Source organism: Xenopus tropicalis, chromosome 7, assembly GCF_000004195.4.
Source record: "Xenopus tropicalis strain Nigerian chromosome 7, UCB_Xtro_10.0, whole genome shotgun sequence".
Taxonomy (NCBI): Eukaryota; Metazoa; Chordata; class Amphibia; order Anura; family Pipidae; genus Xenopus; species Xenopus tropicalis.
In genome coordinates this window covers 127,658,720-127,680,489 of record NC_030683.2, presented here as the reverse complement: position 1 = coordinate 127,680,489, position 21,770 = coordinate 127,658,720, and the positions used below count along the sequence as shown (strand labels likewise).

The 21,770-nt window shown below is 42.0% G+C and overlaps 1 protein-coding gene across 1 annotated transcript in view; it reads right to left on the bottom strand.

Moving 5' to 3' along the window:
• LOC100492852 (IgGFc-binding protein-like) overlaps nt 1–21,193 on the bottom strand; it is a 40,485-nt gene extending 19,292 nt beyond the window's left edge. The window contains exons 1-11 of the mRNA XM_002940533.5: nt 21,144–21,193; nt 15,239–15,286; nt 13,534–13,868; nt 11,038–11,926; nt 8,651–8,991; nt 6,471–7,044; nt 5,126–5,724; nt 3,979–4,543; nt 2,018–2,616; nt 323–878; nt 10–209 (exon numbers count right to left, since the gene is read on the bottom strand). Of these exons, the coding sequence (XP_002940579.4) occupies nt 10–209; nt 323–878; nt 2,018–2,616; nt 3,979–4,543; nt 5,126–5,724; nt 6,471–7,044; nt 8,651–8,991; nt 11,038–11,926; nt 13,534–13,868; nt 15,239–15,284 (4,704 nt within the window). The 5' untranslated portion in view covers nt 15,285–15,286; nt 21,144–21,193. The remainder of the gene's footprint in view (nt 1–9; nt 210–322; nt 879–2,017; nt 2,617–3,978; nt 4,544–5,125; nt 5,725–6,470; nt 7,045–8,650; nt 8,992–11,037; nt 11,927–13,533; nt 13,869–15,238; nt 15,287–21,143) is intronic.
• Between the last annotated feature and the right edge of the window lie 577 nt (nt 21,194–21,770).

Genomic DNA, 21,770 nt, shown 5'->3' with positions numbered 1-21,770 from the left:
ATCTTTTACCTTATAGTAAGAATTACTCATGTAGCAGCCGCATTGTTTTGGGGGTACACACTGTCCTCCCTGGAATAAATACCCCTCATCGCATTCGCAACCCTCCGAGCAAGATGTTGGGCAGATGGAGGTGTCGTAGAGCGATGAGCAGCTGGTTGTACAGAGATCAACGCAGGATTCAAAATGGCTGTTCTCTGGGCAGGTGAGTGCTACAGAAACAAAAGGGGAAAGTATTAGTGAAGTAGAACTTTGGAAGTGAATGGTTTCCTCTAAACATGTTTCCTACTGGGTACTCTTGATATTTTTTGGAAAAGATACTCACGACAAAAACTTGGAGTTCTCCATGAATTCATTTGTACCCCAGAAGCCTGGCAGATTGCTACGTAGTTCTGAAGGATCAAGCATAGGTCCCCAGTCCCATCGCAGAGGGAATTCACACAACTGGCTCGATACATCTTAGGATCGATAGTTCCGTGGCAGGCAGCAAATGGCCCGTCAGATTTCACTAGAATGCCGCAGTAGTTATTTCCTTTTAAGATCTTTGCTTTATTTGAGGGGCAGATGGGGCAGGTTTGATTTTCCCCACCGCATAATTCACTGGAACCGCAGAACATGTCGGAATTTGAATCCTTCCAAGAATCGGCAAACGTGACAACATCATCAGCCGGGCTGATGTCATCTTGAGGGATCTCGTTGTAATCACCGCATAGACCACAGGTGTAGTTATGGTAGTTTCCGGGCACTGTGACGTGAAGGGAGAAGTCAGAGGTTATCACCAAACCAAAGTCAGCGCGGAGGACTACGCCTAAACCTTGATGGTCTCCTCTCAGCTTGCCAGATTCGAGATCAAAGGGAAGATTTTGAAGAATTCCGTTGACCTAAGAGAAGAACAACATCATTTTAGGTACCACAGTTGTGATTGTAAATCCTTGTATCTTCATAAAGTAACTAGTCATATACCTGTTCAGCTTGCTACAGGCCAATTAGTGCTGATTTTGGAAGGAAGAATAAATATAATGCATACATATAAGGGTGTAGTTATATAAAACAGAAGATAAAAGCACAGGTTTGGATCTTCCATAGATGTCCTTACTCAAGGTGCAGATGACCTTCCTCAACACTCCTCCGTTTGAGGATTGTTCTTTGTTTAGGACCAACATATTGACACTGTGCATTTACTTTCTATTGAAGTGATTTACTATTAAACAGGCCCTGGGGCAATAAAGTAACGGTGGCCATACATTAGAAGATTTACTCGTTTGGGGAGGTTGCCCAATCTTCTCCCAATATGCCACTGTCAGACCGAATCAACAAGCCGATGTGGTCCCCGATCCAATGGGAAAATGAAACCTGTCCAATTGAGATTGGCCCAATTTTAGGATAGATATCAGTTGGGTAGGCCCCTCAGGGTGACCATACACAGGCCGAATCAGTCTGAAGGATCGGAATCGGCAGCTGAAATCTGTTGTGTATGCAGTGTAAGACTGGCCTACCAGGATACCAGGAAAACTCCCGGTAGGCCAAGGTGTCAGTGGGCCCTCTTGCTCACCCAGCCATTTGCCTTGTATGCCTATACCATGGCCAATACTCAATTCTATATGAGAAGAAACAAAAGAAATGGAGGAAAGGATAGATAATAGAATGTAAAAAGAAGTAATGAAGAGTTTAAAGAAAGTAAGTAAACAGAGAAGGGGAGAGCAGGGGCTGGCCGAGTCAAAACTGGAGCACAGTCTAGGGGTAAGCAAGATTGGGGGCGCCCCTCAATCGTTGTGCCCTAGACAGCTGCCTCTTCTGCCTACCCCTAGTTCTGGCCTTGGGGGAGAGTGGGCCTAAAGTCTAAGGTTTTCTGGTGGGCTCTTGGCACCCCAGTCCAACACTGTGTATGACCACCTTAACTTCATGAAAGGGTCCTGCCTCCTTTGTAACATATAGTTTGATATATATGCATTACACAACTAATCCACTCCTTGTGAAGTTAATGAACTGCAGTTTAATACATATACATTTATGTACTTACCAGCATTGTAATTTCCGACTCAATGTAAATAGTAACGTTATATCCATAAGCCTCTAATGTTAGGACCTTCCTCTTGGTGACCCCACCGGTGACCACTTCTTGATTTTGCAAATGGATGACATATGGAGTAAGCTTAGATCCGTCAGGCAGACAGGACTTTGATAAAATATACGAGCAATTTCCATAGAACTCATATTTCTGATTATCAAAAGTCCAGTAGCTGCCATCTCCTACAACAGAGCACGTGGAGGATCCAACTGGTTGACAGCTCTGAACTCCTTTTTCTACTCGGCACTCTTCATAGGGATCACAAGAGAAGGATGAACAAGTCACGATGCCGCCATAGGCGCAAGAACACTTTTTGTCACAATTGTCTTCCGGGAAGAAGACTTCTTCTGGTTTATAGTACTTTCCGTTATAAGTGCAGCCACAATCGGACAAGGGAACACAATGGCCACCGCTCAGCACATAGCCATCATCGCAGGCACAGCCTTCCTGGCACTTAATGTCACAGGTTGTGTGGGACGCCAGAGAAAGACAGGTGGAAGGGCACGCACTTGTGCACACGTTGTAGTGACTGTTGTCGTCACATGGAAGTTCTGTAATACAATACATTAGCGTTAAAGCTCACAAAAGGGCAAATTAAGCAATTTGGATATCTGTATTCCTTAATAGGTTACTAATGTCTCAATGTGGTATAAAGAAGTAACATCATGGGATGTCCAACAATGTAACATGAAGCTTGGCATTTCATGAACGAGCGTGAAAATCATGAGTGTTATTTAGCGAGACTGGTGCATTTCAGAGTTGCTCTTGTATTTCTTACACCCTAGAGTAGTTCTTCATAGACTATGGGGTTCGTGGGCTGTTTAACCTCTACATAATGTGGCTGGGATTTGGGGGAAGGTCATATCACCATAATTGAGCTTTAGGCTGGGCTTCCAAGAGTAATGAGGAGATCAAATGATCTCCTCGGTACTCCTGGAAGCCCAGCTTAAAGCTCAATAATGGTGATAAGGGCGATGACATATATTTGCTGTTCTAGGTAGTCTTTCTACTGTGGCTAATATGGCATCTGCAACCTTGGTACGAGATAACGGGGTCCTGATCAAATGTTCAAATGGGTCTTAAATCAAACAAATCAGAAACCACTACTGTTATATATGTTCAGACTAGATAGATCAGAGATCCCCAACCTTTCTTACTCGTGAGCCACAGTCAAATGTAAAAAGACTTGGGGAGCAACACAAGCACCAGAAAAGTTCATGGAGGTGCCAAATAAGGGCTGTGATTGGCTATTAGGGGCCTCTATGCACCCTATCAGCTTACAGGGGGCTTTATTTGGTAGGAAATCTTGTTTTTTTTCAACCAAAACTTGCCCCCAAGTCAGGAATTCAAAAATAACTCCCTGGTTTGGGGGCACTGAGAGCAACATCCAAGGGGTTGGGGAGCAACATGTTGCCCCAGAGCCACTGGTTGGGGATCACTGAGATAGATAATTAAGCTTCACATACAAATTAGGTATTCTGCTGAAGACAGAAGTTTTAGGTTGTTTCCAGACATTCTAAAATGAAAAGTGCTGTTGGCACTGGTGTGAAGGTAGATGATGGAGCCATGGTCTTCATTGCTACAGTGATGATGATAATAATAATATTATAACTTATTGATTTATTTTTTTTTAGATATCTTTCAATTAAGTCTGGGAGTTGCAATATAAACTGCAGCTGGACATCCCTGATGAAAATTTTTAACAGTCGTTACATAATATAATATAGGCTCTGTGCTTTTACCTATGTTCTCCTTACCAAAGGGCCCTCTGCTCCTTGGGGCCCTAAGCCAAAACGTTGTTGGGTCAACGGTACTGGCAATTTATTAAATCTTACTAAAGGTGAAAAGTACGATTCCCTGTCAACATCAATCAAGAATAATGAAATAATCAGTCGTTAAAGGTTGATACTCACTGCAGAACTCTTCCGATCTCCAAGGATAGATATTGGCTCCGGCTTCTTGACATGCAGAGGTGTATCCATTAATAAGGCGGCAGCTGATATCTGGCCTTTTCCCGTAAGCACACATATCAAAGATACAGTCCTGGAAATAATCTTCAGGTGGGATGATTGAGTGACATTCTCTGAAGGGACCCTTCTTGTCCAATATCATTCCGCATTCCGTTTTGCTTTTCCTCTGAACTTTTTCCAGAGCAGTCAGGTTACAGTTTTCAGGGGCACCTCCAGAGCAACCTGGTAAGTCAGCAACTTTCCAGCTATTTCCAAATTCAATTGAGTCAGTGGTAATACTTCCATCCAGGGTCATCAAGTCGTCATCGGGCTGGTTGTTGAAGTTTCCGCAAAGGCCGCAAACGGACCCAGCGTAAGAAGATGGAATGGTGACGGCAACACGTGCATCCCAGTCAAAAGCAACGCGAAGTCCAAGCTGTGATTGAATGATACAGTGTCGCCCAGAACGGAACACTGAGATACGGCCAGAGCTCAAGGTCAGAGGGAGATTTGACAATAAACCATCAACCTGCAAAGAAAACAAAGACAGTAGTATTATAGTTTAGTTATGGTCAGGCAGTGGTTTCTATCTTCTAACAAGCCAGAAGAATCCATTGAGATGCAGGTCAGCAACCATGATAATAGATGCTACCACTTTAAAAAAGGAATTGAGGGTGGAACACCTATGAGATGTAATAGTGCTCATGGAACAGGGCCAATAGGAGGTATATGGGTTGCACCAAATACTGCAGACCATGGCATCAGAACATTACTGTGGTTTGGCAGGAATGATGGAAGATGGAGACGGTATTTCATGAGATTTCAGAGCAACTGATTTCTGGGGTTGGTTGCTCATTCACACCCTTCAAAAAGTCAAGTTTGCCAGTAACAAGGAGGTAGCCCAATATAAAAACCAAGAAAGAAAGGGCTCTATACACCCCAAAGAGCACTTTATTTAATAGCGGGTGGTCATAATTTATGTACCCCTTTATGTCCCACTCGTTGATGACATGCCGGGTTAGGCTGAAAGAGGGTGGTTTAGGGTCAGGCTTGCATCACTGATACAAACATCAATTTCGTATTTGGCAACACTAGTTGACTTTGACCTTACCAGTACTTGATCAGGATAGTCCCTGCGAATCTGGATCTCCATGGAATAAATGGTCAGATTAACGGCCGTGACGTAAGAGACAGCGCGGCTCCCCCGATTCTGGTTGCGCACATTGACCTGGAAATCCGTCAGCCCCTTGTTTTGCTTACAAAGCCCCGAGAGCTTGTACTGGCAAGTCCCCTGGAAGTTGTAGTGAAGACCATCGTACGTGATATAGTGAGGGTCCCCGGACGCGGAGCACTGGCCGTAGCTGATGGCGTAGCAGTCTTGGATGCCATTTTTTACCACGCACTCCTCTCCGCTTCTACATCCAGTCTTTTTACACGTCACAGTGCGGGTGTTGGCGTCACAAGTGCAGCGCTGCTTGCACCCGGTATCTGCCCAGAACGTTTGGTTGGGGGCAAGGAACCGCCCTTGATAGAGGCAGCCACAGTTTTCCTTCGGCATGCACTTTCCTTCGATCATAACGAACCCCGCGTTGCACTCGCAAGTCTCGATACAGGGCTCCGTGCATTTCGATGGGGCATCTGGATCCTCGCAGGTTGGAGAGCAAGCGCTCCCACAGAACTTGTAGGCACTGTTGGGCAGGCATTCCATATCTAAAAACATTCAAAAAATGTATGAACGTCATTGAGATCTATAGCTGGAGACATGTTCACGGATGACTTCCTGCCAGACCAGGGCCATATACACCATGCAGATACAAATGTTATTACTATAAATTTGCTCAAGGTAGATATCAACCTTTGTTTGCTTTCTGATTGGTTGTTATAGGTTATCCCCCCCGCCCCAAAGCCATGTTCTGATTACAAATGAACCAGCAAGGTCCAAGGAACCCAACTTTTTGGAAAAGTAGTAAAAGCCCTTCCTAGAGGGGCAGATAAATGAGGGTACTTGTGCTCATGTGGTTTAAGGTGATGGCACCCAAGGGAAATGGTCTCCTCAGTGGGCGTCAAAAAAGTATCTCTCTATTCTCATGAAAAGTGCAAAAAGTGGCAGATTATGGCTATTTTTGGCACTTCGCACAGAGTTAGGGTGCCACACAAGCATCACAAAAGTTCATGGGAGCACAGAATAAGGGCTGTGATTGGCTATTTGGTAGCCTCTATGCGCACTATCACCCTACAGGGGGCTGACAGCTTGATAGTTTATCTTGTTTTTATTCAACCAAAACTTGCCACCAAGCCAGGAATTCAAAAATAAGCACTTGCTTTGAGGCCACTGGGAGCAACATCCAAGGGGTTGGTGAGCAATATTTTGCCCCCGAGCTACTGGTTGGGGATCACTACCCTAGAAACATCATGTCATATATACATATAAAGAAGTTTTGGTTTTTCTCACTTACTGCATCCTGTAGCATTTCTCCATTCAAAGACTTGGACATTCTCCCTTCGGCAGGCATCACTGTAAGTCTTCAGGGTTTGACACAAGATCTGCTGGAAGCCATCATTTAGGCAGAGGTCGTAGATACAGTTGTCCAAGTAAATTCTTGGGTCGACCGCCGCGTGGCACAATCTGAAGGGCCCATTTTCCTTTAGGGCAATGATGCCGCACGAGGACGGATCAGCATATTTCTGCTTATCGGAAGGAGAACATGTCTTGCACGGCCCATTGCAGTCATCCCAGCACGTACTGGAGCTGCTGCCTTGGACCTTCCACAGTTGTCCATACGCGATAGGATCGAGAGAGACGTGGTCTTGGGAGTAGAGGTCATCTCCAGGGATATTGTTGAAATTGCCACACAAGCCACAAACGTTCTCAGAGAAGCTGCTTGGAAGGTAAATTTTGAAGAGCATGTTCCAGTCATAGAACACTCGGAGTCCAAAGTCAGTAACGAGAACCAGTAACGATCCGCTCTGCTGCAGGGTCAGGTTTCCGCCCTTCAGTGTGACTGGAAGTTGGACCCTCTGGTTATTCACCTACAATAAATGGAGTGCATCAGACTGTGTCATGTTGCAGCACAATCAATTTACAGGAGACTTAATAGGTGGCCATAAATGGCAAGATCCGTTGCTTTGGTGAGGTCACCAAATGAGCAGATCTTCTCCCGATATGCCCACCTAAGATCTGATTGTGGGCTGGGGGCATTGACTGGTGGCCTCACCAAATGAGCAGATCTTCTCCCAATATGCCCACCTAAGACCTGATTGTGGGCTGGGGGCAAATTAGGCATTGACTGGTGGCCTCGCCAAATGAGCAGATCTTGTCCCGATATGCCCACCTAAGATCTGATTGTGGGCTGGGGAAAATTAGGCATTGACTGGTGGCCTCGCCAAATGAGCAGATCTTCTCCCGATATGCCCACCTAAAATCTGATTGAGGGCTGGGGGCAAATTAGGCATTGACTGGTGGCCTCGCCAAATGAGCAGATCTTGTCCCGATATGCCCACCTAAGATCTGATTGTGGGCTGGGGAAAATTAGGCATTGACTGGTGGCCTCGCCAAATGAGCAGATCTTCTCCCTGATTGTGGGTTGGGGGAATTGACTGGTGGCCTCGCCAAATGAGCAGATCTTCTCCCTGATTGTGGGTTGGGGAATTGACTGGTGGCCTCCCCAAATGAGCAGATCTTTACATGTATGTCAGCTTAGCTGAGACCTTTTATACACTTTGAGGGCCAAACGATCAAATTTATCCTCATTAGGCCAAGCAAGATGGTGGTCAGACTGAGCAAACATCCACTCATTTAGCAACCTCATAAATGACAGAGCTCTTAACTTATCATGCATACACTTTATTAGCCATGTTGCCACTCTTTGGAATGTCCCTAATTCCCCAATGCCCTATTTGTGTACTTAAATTGACCAGTACTAAAATAACTAGAAATGAGTGAACTCTCTAAAGCTTCGGTTCACCATTATGTTGGTTTCAGTGCCAAGAAATTTAGTTGGAACCATGTTATGAATTATCTCCTGCTTCTGACCTCTCTCCTAAAGAACTAAACCCTACTACGCCACACTGCTCAACCAAATGTTACTCAGTTACTTTCCTTATGGTTGGGTTTACTTCCCCTTAAAAGTTAATGAGATTAATCTTTACTTCTTGGTTAATCAATGAATTGGGAACTACAGATGGGGCAATATATAACCACCTATTTGCCATATAGAACATTGCTGAGCCACAATTCACCTTTCAAGTTGCACCACAGCCTATTGGAAAGGCTTTGAGATGGAGACAAAAGTAAACATTAATATAATGTGTGTGGACTAGTGATCCTAACCTGTCCCCTGCCAACCTGAACCCTATCCGACCTGCTTCTCCCCTCAATTTATAGACCCGCCCCGACCCACCCCACTGATGATGTCACAAACGGGGTGGGGCATAGCAGACACGGGCCTATAAATTTGGAAGCTGGAAGCCGGCAGTGTAAGGTCATGGGCGGGGAGAACAGACAGAAGAGCTCAACTTGACCCCAACCCGCCCGACATGCGGGTATCGGTCTGGCCCGCACATCACTAGTGTGGAATTTGCAACTTTTCCGTTTTTCCGATTTGTAGTTGTACATTTTCCCTTTGCCCATACTCACCCTCACTATGCCAATTTCTGCCCTATAGCTGGTGATATTGTACCCATAGACCTGGACCAGAGCGTTGCTAATGTAGGACACGAGCGAAGAGCCTCTGTTCTCATTGGTCGTCTCTATGTTGAAGGGAGGCAAGTCCGGGTCGGTTCCGCAGGTCTTGGACATCGTGTATGTACACGTTCCCTGGAAGTCGTAGTTTCTCGAGTCGAAAGTGTGGTAATGTGGGTCACCCCATGCCCAACACACGGCCTCGCCATTGGCGATACACAAGGCTTGGCCATGTACAATTTTGCAGGTCTCGTATTTTCTACATTTGAGTTGGCTGCATGATTGCCTGGTTGATCCTAAAAAAAAATGAAAAAATTAAGGAAAAAACAAATTCACTAAAAATAGGGAGAGCACCCCCATTTACCCAGAACTCAGAAGAGGAAAGTCTTTTGTTTTGTGAGCCAATGGGGTAATAGGGCAAAACCAGTGGTCACAACAGCCCCAGGCCCACTCCTTCCTCCAACTGCTGGAGCCAGTGAATCTTCCACCCAATGCGACAGGGGGTTTGACACCATGACTGGAGTGGGGATCAGTTCTGTGGGCCCTGGATACCCCAGTCCCACCCTACTTGTAGGTTATTTTGGTTGTAAACCCTTCAGGTGTCACATCAGCTCTTGATAACATCTACACTTGATTTACTACAAGGCCAACTACGCTACTTGTCCGACTAGAAAAACTCCTCCACCGTAGGTGAAACATCAAGACGGGTCTCAAAAACAGGGTTGAACTGAGTGCAGTTTCCATGTAAAAAGTTTCCAAGATTTATTTATTATATTTATGATGAAATATAAATATAATATATTTTAATTTCATTATAAACTATCATTTGACTTGAAGTCCCTCTACATCTCCTTGCAATGGAGATACCGGGGTAAGGTTAGCTCATGGCTCAGTGTCCTTGTTCATCCCAAGAAACTTTACTTAGAATTATTAATTCAAATATATAGGGGCCATGTTGGTGCTCATTACAGTTACCACTTAATCCAATAAAAATAATTTGAACATGAAATAAACCCAATAGGGCTGTTCTGCCCCTATAAGGGGTAATTATATCTTAGTTGGGATCAAGTACAGGTACTGTTTTATTATTACAGAGAAAAGGGAATCATTTAACCATTAAATAAACCCAATAGGCTGTTCTGCCCCAATAAGGGGTAATTATATCTTAGTTGGGATCAAGTACAGGTACTGTTTTATTATTACAGAGAAAAGGGAATCATTTAACCATTAAATAAACCCAATAGGGCTGTTCTGCCCCAATAAGGGGTAATTATATCTTAGTTGGGATCAAGTACAGGTACTGTTTTATTATTACAGAGAAAAGGGAATCATTTAACCATTAAATAAACCCAATAGGCTGTTCTGCCCCAATAAGGGGTAATTATATCTTAGTTGGGATCAAGTACAGGTGCTGTTTTATTATTACAGAGAAAAGGGAATCATTTAACCATGAAATAAACCCAATAGGGCTGTTCTGCCCCCAATAAGGGGTAATTATATCTTAGTTGGGATCAAGTACAGGTACTGTTTTATTATTACAGAGAAAAGGGAATCATTTAACCATTAAATAAACCCAATAGGACTGTTCTGCCCCCAATAAGGGGTAATTATATCTTAGTTGGGATCAAGTACAGGTACTGTTTTATTATTACAGAGAAAAGGGAGTCATTTAATTATTAAATAAACCCAATAGGACTGTTCTGCCCCCAATAAGGGGTAATTATATCTTAGTTGGGATCAAGTACAGGTACTGTTTTATTATTACAGAGAAAAGGGAATCATTTAACCATTAAATAAACCCAATAGGAATGTTCTGCCCCAATAAGGGGTAATTATATCTTAGTTGGGATCAAGTACAGGTACTGTTTTATTATTACAGAGAAAAGGGAATCATTTAACCATTAAATAAACCCAATAGGACTGTTCTGCCCCCAATAAGGGGTAATTATATCTTAGTTGGGATCAAGTACAGGTACTGTTTTATTATTACAGAGAAAAGGGAATCATTTAACCATTAAATAAACCCAATAGGAATGTTCTGCCCCAATAAGGGGTAATTATATCTTAGTTGGGATCAAGTACAGGTACTGTTTTATTATTACAGAGAAAAGGGAATCATTTAACCATTAAATAAACCCAATAGGGCTGTTCTGCCCCCAATAAGGGGTAATTATATCTTAGTTGGGATCAAGTACAGGTACTGTTTTATTATTACAGAGAAAAGGGAGTCATTTAATTATTAAATAAACCCAATAGGGCTGTTCTGCCCCAATAAGGGGTGATTATATCTTAGTTGGGATCAAGTACAGATACTGTTTTATTACTGATTTAACTACACTTACCACCAACACACGTAGCAAGCTCTCCATAGACATTTGTTGTAGAAACTCCAACCACGATGAGTCCAAAGGTGCTGCCTGTGTTCTCAACCATGTAGTTTCTATCATCAGAATTCAACAGGAAACTTCCCCATGAGTACCCAGTTCCTACGATGTTCTGCCAGTTGGCTTTCCCCAGTGGTTGTTTGTCGACAGTCACTCCTTGCAACGATGACGTTTTGGCTACAATGTAGGCTACATTGTTGGGTGTGTCTTTGCCTACTGCTTGGTAGGACGTACAAAATGATGTTACATCTGGAACCCCTAGTAGGAAGGTGTCAAATACTCTGGTGTCTTGCCTTCCCCCTGCTGAGAATAGGAAGACCTGGATGCCCTCCGTTGAGCTTATGGAAATAGGTGCGTTGGACTTGAGCTCAATTTCAGTGGTGTCTCCTTCAGACATCTTAAAGGTGTTCTTCTCGTCGTCAATCTGATATGTCACGAGGGTATCTTGCGCAGCTGTTATATAAACCAGGTCAAACGAGGTCTGGTAAGCAAGTGGCGCTATAAGGTAAGTGCTGCCCCACACAGGCACAGGCTGGAGTTGCTCGTAGACGTGGCTGCACCTAGTCTTCAGCGTGGCACATGAGTGACCGCTCAGGACAGCCACCGGCTTAACTGAGACCACCTTGGTTCCAGTTAGGTCGTCTTCACTCTGAAGAGACACGGCTTCGTAAGGTTCAAGGTTAACTGTAAGTTTGCTCCCTTTGCGATACTGACGGTTTTGGAAGGTAACTGATCCAGTGAGGGAAATGGTTACTGTGGTGGGTTCCTTAGTAACTACAGCAAACTCTTTGTAGGAACCCGCCGGACCTCTAGGCGGTGTGAATACATAATACTCAGTACCGAGTTCCTAGGATTAGAAAGAAAGATACATTACAATAAGGAGGGTATGACATGGGGGGCATCATTGGTTAAGACATCAATGGGATTATGGATCACATGGTTCTGTGTTGCTGTTTAAACACTGTAGTGCTAGGGAGCACTGGGTTTATCCAAAGCATTTTTCTGGTTTCTATCTATATTTAATATCCAAATTGGACTCCAGTTTCCTAACTGCCTGCAATATAACTTTTATTTCCCCCCCTTACATCAAACTTAGGGGTGCCCTAAATAGACTGGGAAGGACCAGACTATTAATGCCCCATCTTCCTTACTGGGTTCTTTATTTCTATTGTTATTGTCCTAACTACTCCGGCTTTTCCATAAATGCCTGGGATCAATGATTAATGATATGTCCTATTTCATGCTTAAGAGCCCATTGCTTATCTTCACCCAAATAAGACCTATCCATTGGTAGGTCACTGGCCCAAATGTGCTGCCTATTCCCTAGCTGCCTTGGGTCAGTCCATAAATGTTACATCCTCATTGTGCCTAAAGGGCTCCAGTGTATATCCCAAGTTTTCTTCCCCTCCTGGGTACTATGTTTCTATGGCCACTGGCTCACAGGCCCTACCTGAGATTGGACCATTAATGTTACATTTTACATCATGCCTAAAAGAGTCCAGTTTCTATCCCATGTCTTCTTCCCTCCTATGTTTCTATGGTGACTGGCCCAAAGGCCCTAACTGTATGAGATCCCACCATTAATGTTACATCTTACATCATTCCTAAAGGAGTCCAGTGTCTATCCTACATCTTCTTCCCCTACTGCTTTTATGGTCACTGGCTCAACTGGGCTGCTAATTCTCTAACCCCTTGGATCAGACCATTAATGTTACATCTTACATCATGCCTATAAGAGTCCAGAGTCTATCCCATGTCTTCTTCCCTCCTGTGTTTCTATGGTGACTGGCCCAAAGGCCCTAACTGTATGAGATCCCACCATTAATGTTACATCTTACATCATTCCTAAAGGAGTCCAGTGTCTATCCTACATCTTCTTCCCCTACTGCTTTTATGGTCACTGGCTCAACTGGGCTGCTAATTCTCTAACCCCTTGGATCAGACCATTAATGTTACATTTTACATCATGCCTAAAAGATTTCAGAGCCTATCCCATGTCTTCTTCCCCTCCTGGGTCCTATGTTTCTACAATCACTGGCCCACTAGCCTTAACTGCTTGAGATCAGACAATTGAACTTACATCATGCCTAAAGAGTCCAGTCTCTATCCCAAGCTCTTCTTCAGTACTAGCTTCTTTGTTTGTAACGTGGGAATCTTGGCTGCCCATTCTCTAATTGTTATACTACTGACCCTACATCTTTCTTCATGCTATGGGAAACTTCAGGCTTCTAAACTATAGCAATCTATTAGACTTTTGCTACGGAACAAGGGGGCAGTAATTTCTGCTTGATGGTTGGTTGCTGTGGGCTCCTAGACCTGGGGAAAAATCATATTACAGTAGTCCATGGGTTTCGATGGTCACTGCCCATGCTCAGCAGCCCATTCCCAAATTGTGTCTATGCAAAGAAACTTGAAGAACCTGTTCAGAAAAGACAGAAAGAAGACTATACCAACCTCTACTGGATAGAGAGATGCACTGTCAGAGGTTCCTTTCTTCATGTTCCGAGAGACAACGGACACAGGGTTGTCTGAGATCACAATAACCGAATAGGGGAAAGAGACGCCGGGTTGGGTCTGTATTTTGTTTGGCAGCGCAACTGTGTTCTCCTCCCCTTTATCCAATGTGAGTATTTTTTTAAAGTTGTATTTATTGACTCTGACTGTAACGGTGGTAGAGGGGGAAAGGGCAGTGATAATCAGCTGAAGGTCTGGGTACCCGGTCTGGTAGTTAGTGTTCGGGATAAACACGGTGACAAATTCTGTTCCTGGAACACCAGCCATGCAAAGGCCTGAAACACAGAGCAGTAGCCTTTCAACTAACATACGGTACAGGGATTATAATAGTATTATATATAGTGAATAAAGTGCCCCCTATTGTAACATATAGGGATATTATAAGTCACAGAGGGGTTCCTTATAATATATAGTGAATAAAGTGCCCCCTATTGTAACATATAGGGATATTATAAGCCCCCGAGGAGTTCCTTATAATATATAGTGAATAAAGTACCCCCTATTGTAACATATAGGGATATTATAAGCCCCCGAGGATTTCCTTATAATATATAGTGAATAAAGTGCCCCCTATTGTAACATATAGGGATATTATAAGCCCCCGAGGATTTCCTTATAATATATAGTGAATAAAGTACCCCCTATTGTAACATATAGGGATATTAAAAGTCCCCCAGAAGTTCCTTATAATATATAGTGAATAAAGTACCCCCTATTGTAACATATAGGGATATTATAAGCCCCCGAGGAGTTCCTTATAATATATAGTGAATAAAGTGCCCCCTATTGTAACATATAGGGATAGTATAAGTCCCCGAGGAGTTCCTTATAATATATAGTGAATAAAGTACCCCCTATTGTAACATATAGGGATATTATAAGCCCCCGAGGAGTTCCTTATAATATATAGTGAATAAAGTGCCCCCTATTGTAACATATAGGGATATTATAAGCCCCAGAGGAGTTCCTTATAATATATAGTGAATAAAGTGCCCCCTATTGTAACATATAGGGATATTATAAGCCCCAGAGGAGTTCCTTATAATATATAGTGAATAAAGTACCCCCTATTGTAACATATAGGGATATTAAAAGTCACAGAGGAGTTCCTTATAATATATAGTGAATAAAGTGCCCCCTATTGTAACATATAGTATATATATATTGTAATATATATATACACAAAGGTTTCAAATGCCACTCATCTGTGGTTTCAATTCTTCTCCCTGAGGTTCTTGTCTTTTTGTTTTGAGTGGGTTGACCTGGGTTGAAATGGTGCCCACTTGGGGTTTACCCACAAGTTGGGAGGGTTCAGGCAAAATTGAAGCAGGGCCCCACCCTTTGGTGATGTAATAGTGCTGACCCCTCCCTTGGGTGGTTGGTTACACCCATATAGGAGTCCTCAGAGAGGAGTCCTGCATAGGTCACAAGGTAGATGAGTTGGGAGTAGGTTGGAAAGTAGTGGGTTGGAGAGGAATAGTTGCACCATTTACATTGCTGAGTTCATATTCTCATGGTGTCTTTCTCTGTCTTCCTTCATGAAGATCCATAGCTCTTTCATTGTATACACAGGCCATTATTGGTTACTAAGGATTTATATTGCTTAACAAAGCTCAGTTATACACACGCCATATCTTTCACTTACCGTATCCCAGGCTCAGCAGGAAGAATGAGCGCAGACTCACCCCCATTGCTGAAATAAACAGAAAGCAACAATTATGCTATAGGGAGGGATAATGTACCCCCTACTGTAAATGATAAGGATATTAGCAGTCACTGAGGGGTTCTGTGCCCATATAAAGGCACAAGGCTGCAGGCTGAGTTATACAGGGAACTCTGAGTATCACTCATGTATTATAAGGGATAATGTACCCCCTACTGTAAATGATAAGGATATTAGCAGTCACTGAGGGGTTCTGTGCCCCCCATATAAAGGCACAAGGCTGCAGGCTGAGTTATACAGGGAACTCTGAGTATCACTCATGTATTATAAGGGATAATGTACCCCCTACTGTAAATGATAAGGATATTAGCAGTCACTGAGGGGTTCTGTGCCCATATAAAGGCACAAGGCTGCAGGCTGAGTTATACAGGGAACTCTGAGTATCACTCATGTATTATAAGGGATAATGTACCCCCTACTGTAAATGATAAGGATATTAGCAGTCACTGAGGGGTTCTGTGCCCATATAAAGGCACAAGGCTGCAGGCTGAGTTATACAGGGAACTCTGAGTATCACTCATGTATTATAAGGGATACTGTACCCCCTACTGTAAATGATAAGGATATTAGCAGTCACTGAGGGGTTCTGTGCCCATATAAAGGCACAAGGCTGCAGGCTGAGTTATACAGGGAACTCTGAGTATCACTCATGTATTATAAGGGATACTGTACCCCCTACTGTAAATGATAAGGATATTAGCAGTCACTGAGGGGTTCTGTGCCCCCCATATAAAGGCACAAGGCTGCAGGCTGAGTTATACAGGGAACTCTGAGTATCACTCATGTATTATAAGGGATAATGTACCCCCTACTGTAAATGATAAGGATATTAGCAGTCACTGAGGGGTTCTGTGCCCCCCATATAAAGGCACAAGGCTGCAGGCTGAGTTATACAGGGAACTCTGAGTATCACTCATGTATTATAAGGGATAATGTACCCCCTACTGTAAATGATAAGGATATTAGCAGTCACAGAGGGGTTCTGTGCCCATATAAAGGCACAAAGCCCACAGAGACAGGCCAAAGGCACCAGTTGGGGTACTATACATATTTTGCTCATATTTTGTGTGAAAATTTACTTTTCAAATAAACGTATTATTTCAGGCAGAAAGTCCTGCCCAACACCCTACATACCAGCCATTCTTATCATAAGCTTTCTTTCCAAGAAAGAGCAGGGGGTGAATCCTCTATTCATGCCAAGAGCTCGGGTAACCATAACTAATGTATTATTGCTACTATAACAAACACAGAGATCCATCAACCTGAGTTTTCATAGAGCAGAAGAAAAGCAAATAAACTCCACCCTCACAGGACAACAGGCAGTATGAAAAGCTAAAACACCAAGAGCTAACAATCTGATCATTCCTTTGACGAACCCCCTGAACAATATTTAACCAACTTTTATTACTATGTATTTATGTATGTATATAGAATATACTACACCTTATGTGCTGAGCTTCAGAACCAGCCCAGTGCTCCCATAGTGGCCCAATAAGATCCAAGATGGGGAGCTGGACCATTACTGCCATAGGGCTACTGAACCTCTGGGCTGGTACAGTGAGTTCTGTATATAAAATATAGAATTTCTAGCCATATTCATTTGTAGGCTTTAGTTCTCCTTTAAACACCTGTCTGAGCAAGGAACAAGATAACTTGACTGCTCTTTTAGTAAAGGAACCCTTCCTGTGCTGATGGTAAAATCTCCTTCTCACTCACCCACCAATACTCACTCGTTCTTCCCCCATTTGATGAAAAGGATATCAGTTCCCTACTTGTCTTTATAATATAAAAAAGCTGATGGTGAATTCTCTATATTTCTTTTTTCTACTCTGACTTCATGGTTCTGGTCGACCCATGACCCATAACAATGACACAACTGATCATGGCAAAATTCAAACTTGGATTTGATCCATCGGCTAAGAACATGGATTCAGTCCAAATTGATATAAATCAAATCCTTCCTTGGGATATAAAATCTTTGACCCCTTGTTATTTGGGGTGTGTCATGATTTTGTTTGACTAAAAACCTGCAGGAAACTCACAGGGGTCCCCATAAATGAAATTATTGGGTAATTTATGAAATTAAACAAGAACATGAGATTTTTTAGAAAAAGAGTTAAAGAAAAAAGTTTATTTTTTGAAATTTAGGGGACAAAATGAAATTATTTGGAAAGTTATGAAATTAAACATGAAAATGAGAATTTTTTGGAAAAAGAGTTAAAGAAACAAGAACATTTTCTGAAATTTAGGGGAAAAAATGAAATTATTTGGTAATTTATGAAATTAAACATGAAAATGAGAATTTTTTGGAAAAAGAGTTAAAGAAACAAGAACATTTTCTGAAATTTAGGGGAAAAAATGAAATTATTTGGTAATTTATGAAATTAAACATGAAAATGAGAATTTTTTGGAAAAAGAGTTAAAGAAACAAGAACATTTTCTGAAATTTAGGGGAAAAAATGAAATTATTTGGTAATTTATGAAATTAAACATGAAAATGGGCATTTTTTAGAAAAAGAGTTAAAGAAACAAGCTCATTTTTTGAAATTTAGGGGACAAAATGAAATTATTTGGTTATTTATAAAATTAAACAAGAATATGAACATTTTTTAGAAAAACAGTTAAAGAAAAAAGTTCATTTTTTGAAATTTAGGGGACAAAATGAAATTATTAGGTAATTTATGAAATGAAACAAAAAGATGAGAATTTTTTAGAAAAAGAGTTAAAGACACAAGTTCATTTTTTAAAATTTAGGGAAAAAAATGAAATTATTTGGTAATTTATAAAATTGAATAAGAACATGAACATTTTTTAGAAAAAGAGTTAAAGAAAAAAGTTCGTTTTTTGAAATTTAAGGGACAAAATGAAATTATTTGGTAATTTATGAAATTAAACAAGATAAGAATTTTTTAGAAAAAGAGTTAAAGAAACAAGTTCATTTTTTGAAATTTAGGGGAAAAAATTAAATTATTAGGTAATTTATGAAATGAAACAAGAAGATGAGAATTTTTTAAGGAAAGAGTTAAGGAAACAAGTTCATTTTGTAGAGTGTAAGCTCTTTTGGGCAGGGCTCCCTTCCCCTCCTGTATCGGTTACTGATTGCTTTATATGTTACTCCTTGTAGAGTGTAAGCTCTTTTGGGCAGGGCTCCCTTCCCCTCCTGTATCGGTTACTGATTGCTTTATATGTTACTCCTTGTAGAGTGTAAGCTCTTTTGGGCAGGGCTCCCTTCCCCTCCTGTATCGGTTACTGATTGCTTTATATGTTACTCCTTGTAGAGTGTAAGCTCTTTTGGGCAGGGCTCCCTTCCCCTCCTGTATCGGTTACTGATTGCTTTATATGTTACTCCTTGTAGAGTGTAAGCTCTTTTGGGCAGGGCTCCCTTCCCCTCCTGTATCGGTTACTGATTGCTTTATATGTTATTCCTTGTAGAGTGTAAGCTCTTTTGGGTAGGGCTCCCTTCCCCTCCTGTATCGGTTACTGATTGCTTTATATGTTACTCCTTGTAGAGTGTAAGCTCTTTTGGGCAGGGCTCCCTTCCCCTCCTGTATCGGTTATTGGTTGCTTTATATGTTTCTCCTTGTAGAGTGTAAGCTCTTTTGGGCAGGGCTCCCTTCCCCTCCTGTATCGGTTACTGATTGCTTTATATGTTACTCTGTATGCCCAATGTATGGAACCCACTTATTGTACAGCGCTGCGGGGTATGTTGGCGCTTTATAAATAAATGTTAATAATAATAATTAATTTTTTAAATTTAGGGGGCAAAATGAAATTATTTGGTAATTTATGGAATTAAACAAGAACATGATACATTTAGGAAAAACTTGAATAAAACAAGTACATATTATCCATTCTTTCCTAGATCATACATCTAATGTAACAGTGGGGCTAAAAATTACATCAAGAAAAACACTGAAGGGAGAGTTATCAACGTTTGAGTAAGATTGTATTTCATAATTCCATTTTTTTGAGAAAAAAAACTCATATGGCTGTATAACTGTTATTATTACAGAGAAAAGGGAATCATTTAACCATGAAATAAACCCAATAGGGCTGTTCTGCCCCAATAAGGGGTAATTATATCTTAGTTGGGATCAAGTACAGGTACTGTTTTATTATTACAGAGAAAAGGGAATCATTTAACCATTAAATAAACCCAATAGGGCTGTTCTGCCCCAATAAGGGGTAATTATATCTTAGTTGGGATCAAGTACAGGTACTGTTTTATTATTACAGAGAAAAGGGAATCATTTAACCATTAAATAAACCCAATAGGGCTGTTCTGCCCCCAATAAGGGGTAATTATATCTTAGTTGGGATCAAGTACAGGTACTGTTTTATTATTACAGAGAAAAGGGAATCATTTAACCATTAAATAAACCCAATAGGGCTGTTCTGCCCCCAATAAGGGGTAATTATATCTTAGTTGGGATCAAGTACAGGTACTGTTTTATTATTACAGAGAAAAGGGAATCATTTAACCATGAAATAAACCCAATAGGGCTGTTCTGCCCCCAATAAGGGGTAATTATATCTTAGTTGGGATCAAGTACAGGTACTGTTTTATTATTACAGAGAAAAGGGAATCATTTAACCATGAAATAAACCCAATAGGGCTGTTCTGCCCCCAATAAGGGGTAATTATATCTTAGTTGGGATCAAGTCCAAGGTTCTGTTTTATTTTACATCTGGATCTAGTGCAGAATTTTGGGAGTGGGGCAGAATGCTAGTTGCTGGGGGGTATTGCATATCAGCTGTGGCAGAAGTATTTTGCATTTTTTACCCACAAATTGTTATAAAACAACTATGAGCCCTCCAGGAGATCCTAGACGGACAGTGACAGTGCGGAAAATTCTACACTACTTTTCACGCACAATCCCAAACCCCCCCACCAGTGACTTAGCCGTTATTAGACATTATATAGGGCAGAGGTTCTGCAAGTGAAGCAAAACAGAATTTGAAAGACTGTCATTCTTATTTTTGCTGCAGGGGCAAATACCCAGCATCTCAGGAACATTTCCAAAGGGGGTAAAACCCTGGTCACCCTGGAGTCAATTTGCAATTGGTCATCATTGTTTTTTATCTGTTTTTTTTTTAACTATTTAGCTCTGAGTTCAGTAGCTATTAAGTTTGGAAATTCAGCAGCTATCTAGTTGCTAGGGTCCAATTTAACCTAGCAACTAGGCAGTGATTTGAAAGAGAAACTGGAATATCAATAGAGGTGGGGCTGAATAGAAAGATAAGTAATAAAAAGTAACAATAACAATAAAACTGGAGCCTCACAGAGCAATAGGGTTTCGTTGCCGGGGTCAGTGACCCCCATTTGAAAGCTGCAAATAGTCAGAAGAAGAAGGCAAATAATTGAAAAACTATAAAAGATAAAAAATAAAGACCAATTGAAAAGTTGCTAAGAATAGGCATTATCAGGTCAATATCTGCCCGACGTGGAGCAACAGAATTGGGCATTATTGGCTTTTTTTGTAGGTAATTTTACATTTTTTTTGCCTTCTGTCTTGATATCTTATTATAAAAAAGTCCCCTTCGCTATGAAATAACTAATTGCCTCCGGGGGCACAGGGGGCAGAATTGCTGGTAACCCATTCCTTTCTAATCTGCCCCATAATATTTTATCAAAAAAAAAATCACATTGAAGGAAAAACAGTACAAAAACCTATGAAAAATCTAAATTCTGTGCAGGAAATAAATTCTATTCTCTGCCCCAAATACAGTGAATAATAGGAATACGGGAGGCAAGTGTGTGGGGGGGGGATAAAGGGTAAGTGAGCAGCCGGCCCATTGGCCAGAGAGGAGTAGGAGAGTCCCTTACCTGCCGGTGGCTTCCCCTGACTGCCGCCCAGCGCTGGGTCCCAGGGGTTTTGTTCCCGTATCAGTCGCTCTCGTCACACAACGAGTCAAACCTGCGCCGCCGGTATTTCCACCAAATGTGAGAAAGGATCAGTGTCCCCAGGGCCTTGCTGGAAGTGCGGCCAATATAATATCCAGTTGTGCGAGGATCCCAAGCCGACCCCCCGCTCACTGTTATAAGGATTGGGGAAAGTCTTTATTGCCATCAGCTGGGATCAGGCAGAGAATAGCCCCCGGGCACCCATGGAGGATACAGGGGCAAAATAACTATAATGATACAGAGCCAATCGGGCAGAGAATAGCCCCCGGGCACCCATGGAGGATACAGGGGCAAAATAACTATAATGATACAGAGCCAATCGGGCAGAGAATAGCCCCCGGGCACCCATGGAGGATACAGGGGCAAAATAACTATAATGATACAGAGCCAATCGGGCAGAGAATAGCCCCCGGGCACCCATGGAGGATACAGGGGCAAAATAACTATAATGATACAGAGCCAAACGGGCAGAGAATAGCCCCCGGGCACCCATGGAGGATACAGGGGCAAAATAACTATAATGATACAGAGCCAATCGGGCAGAGAATA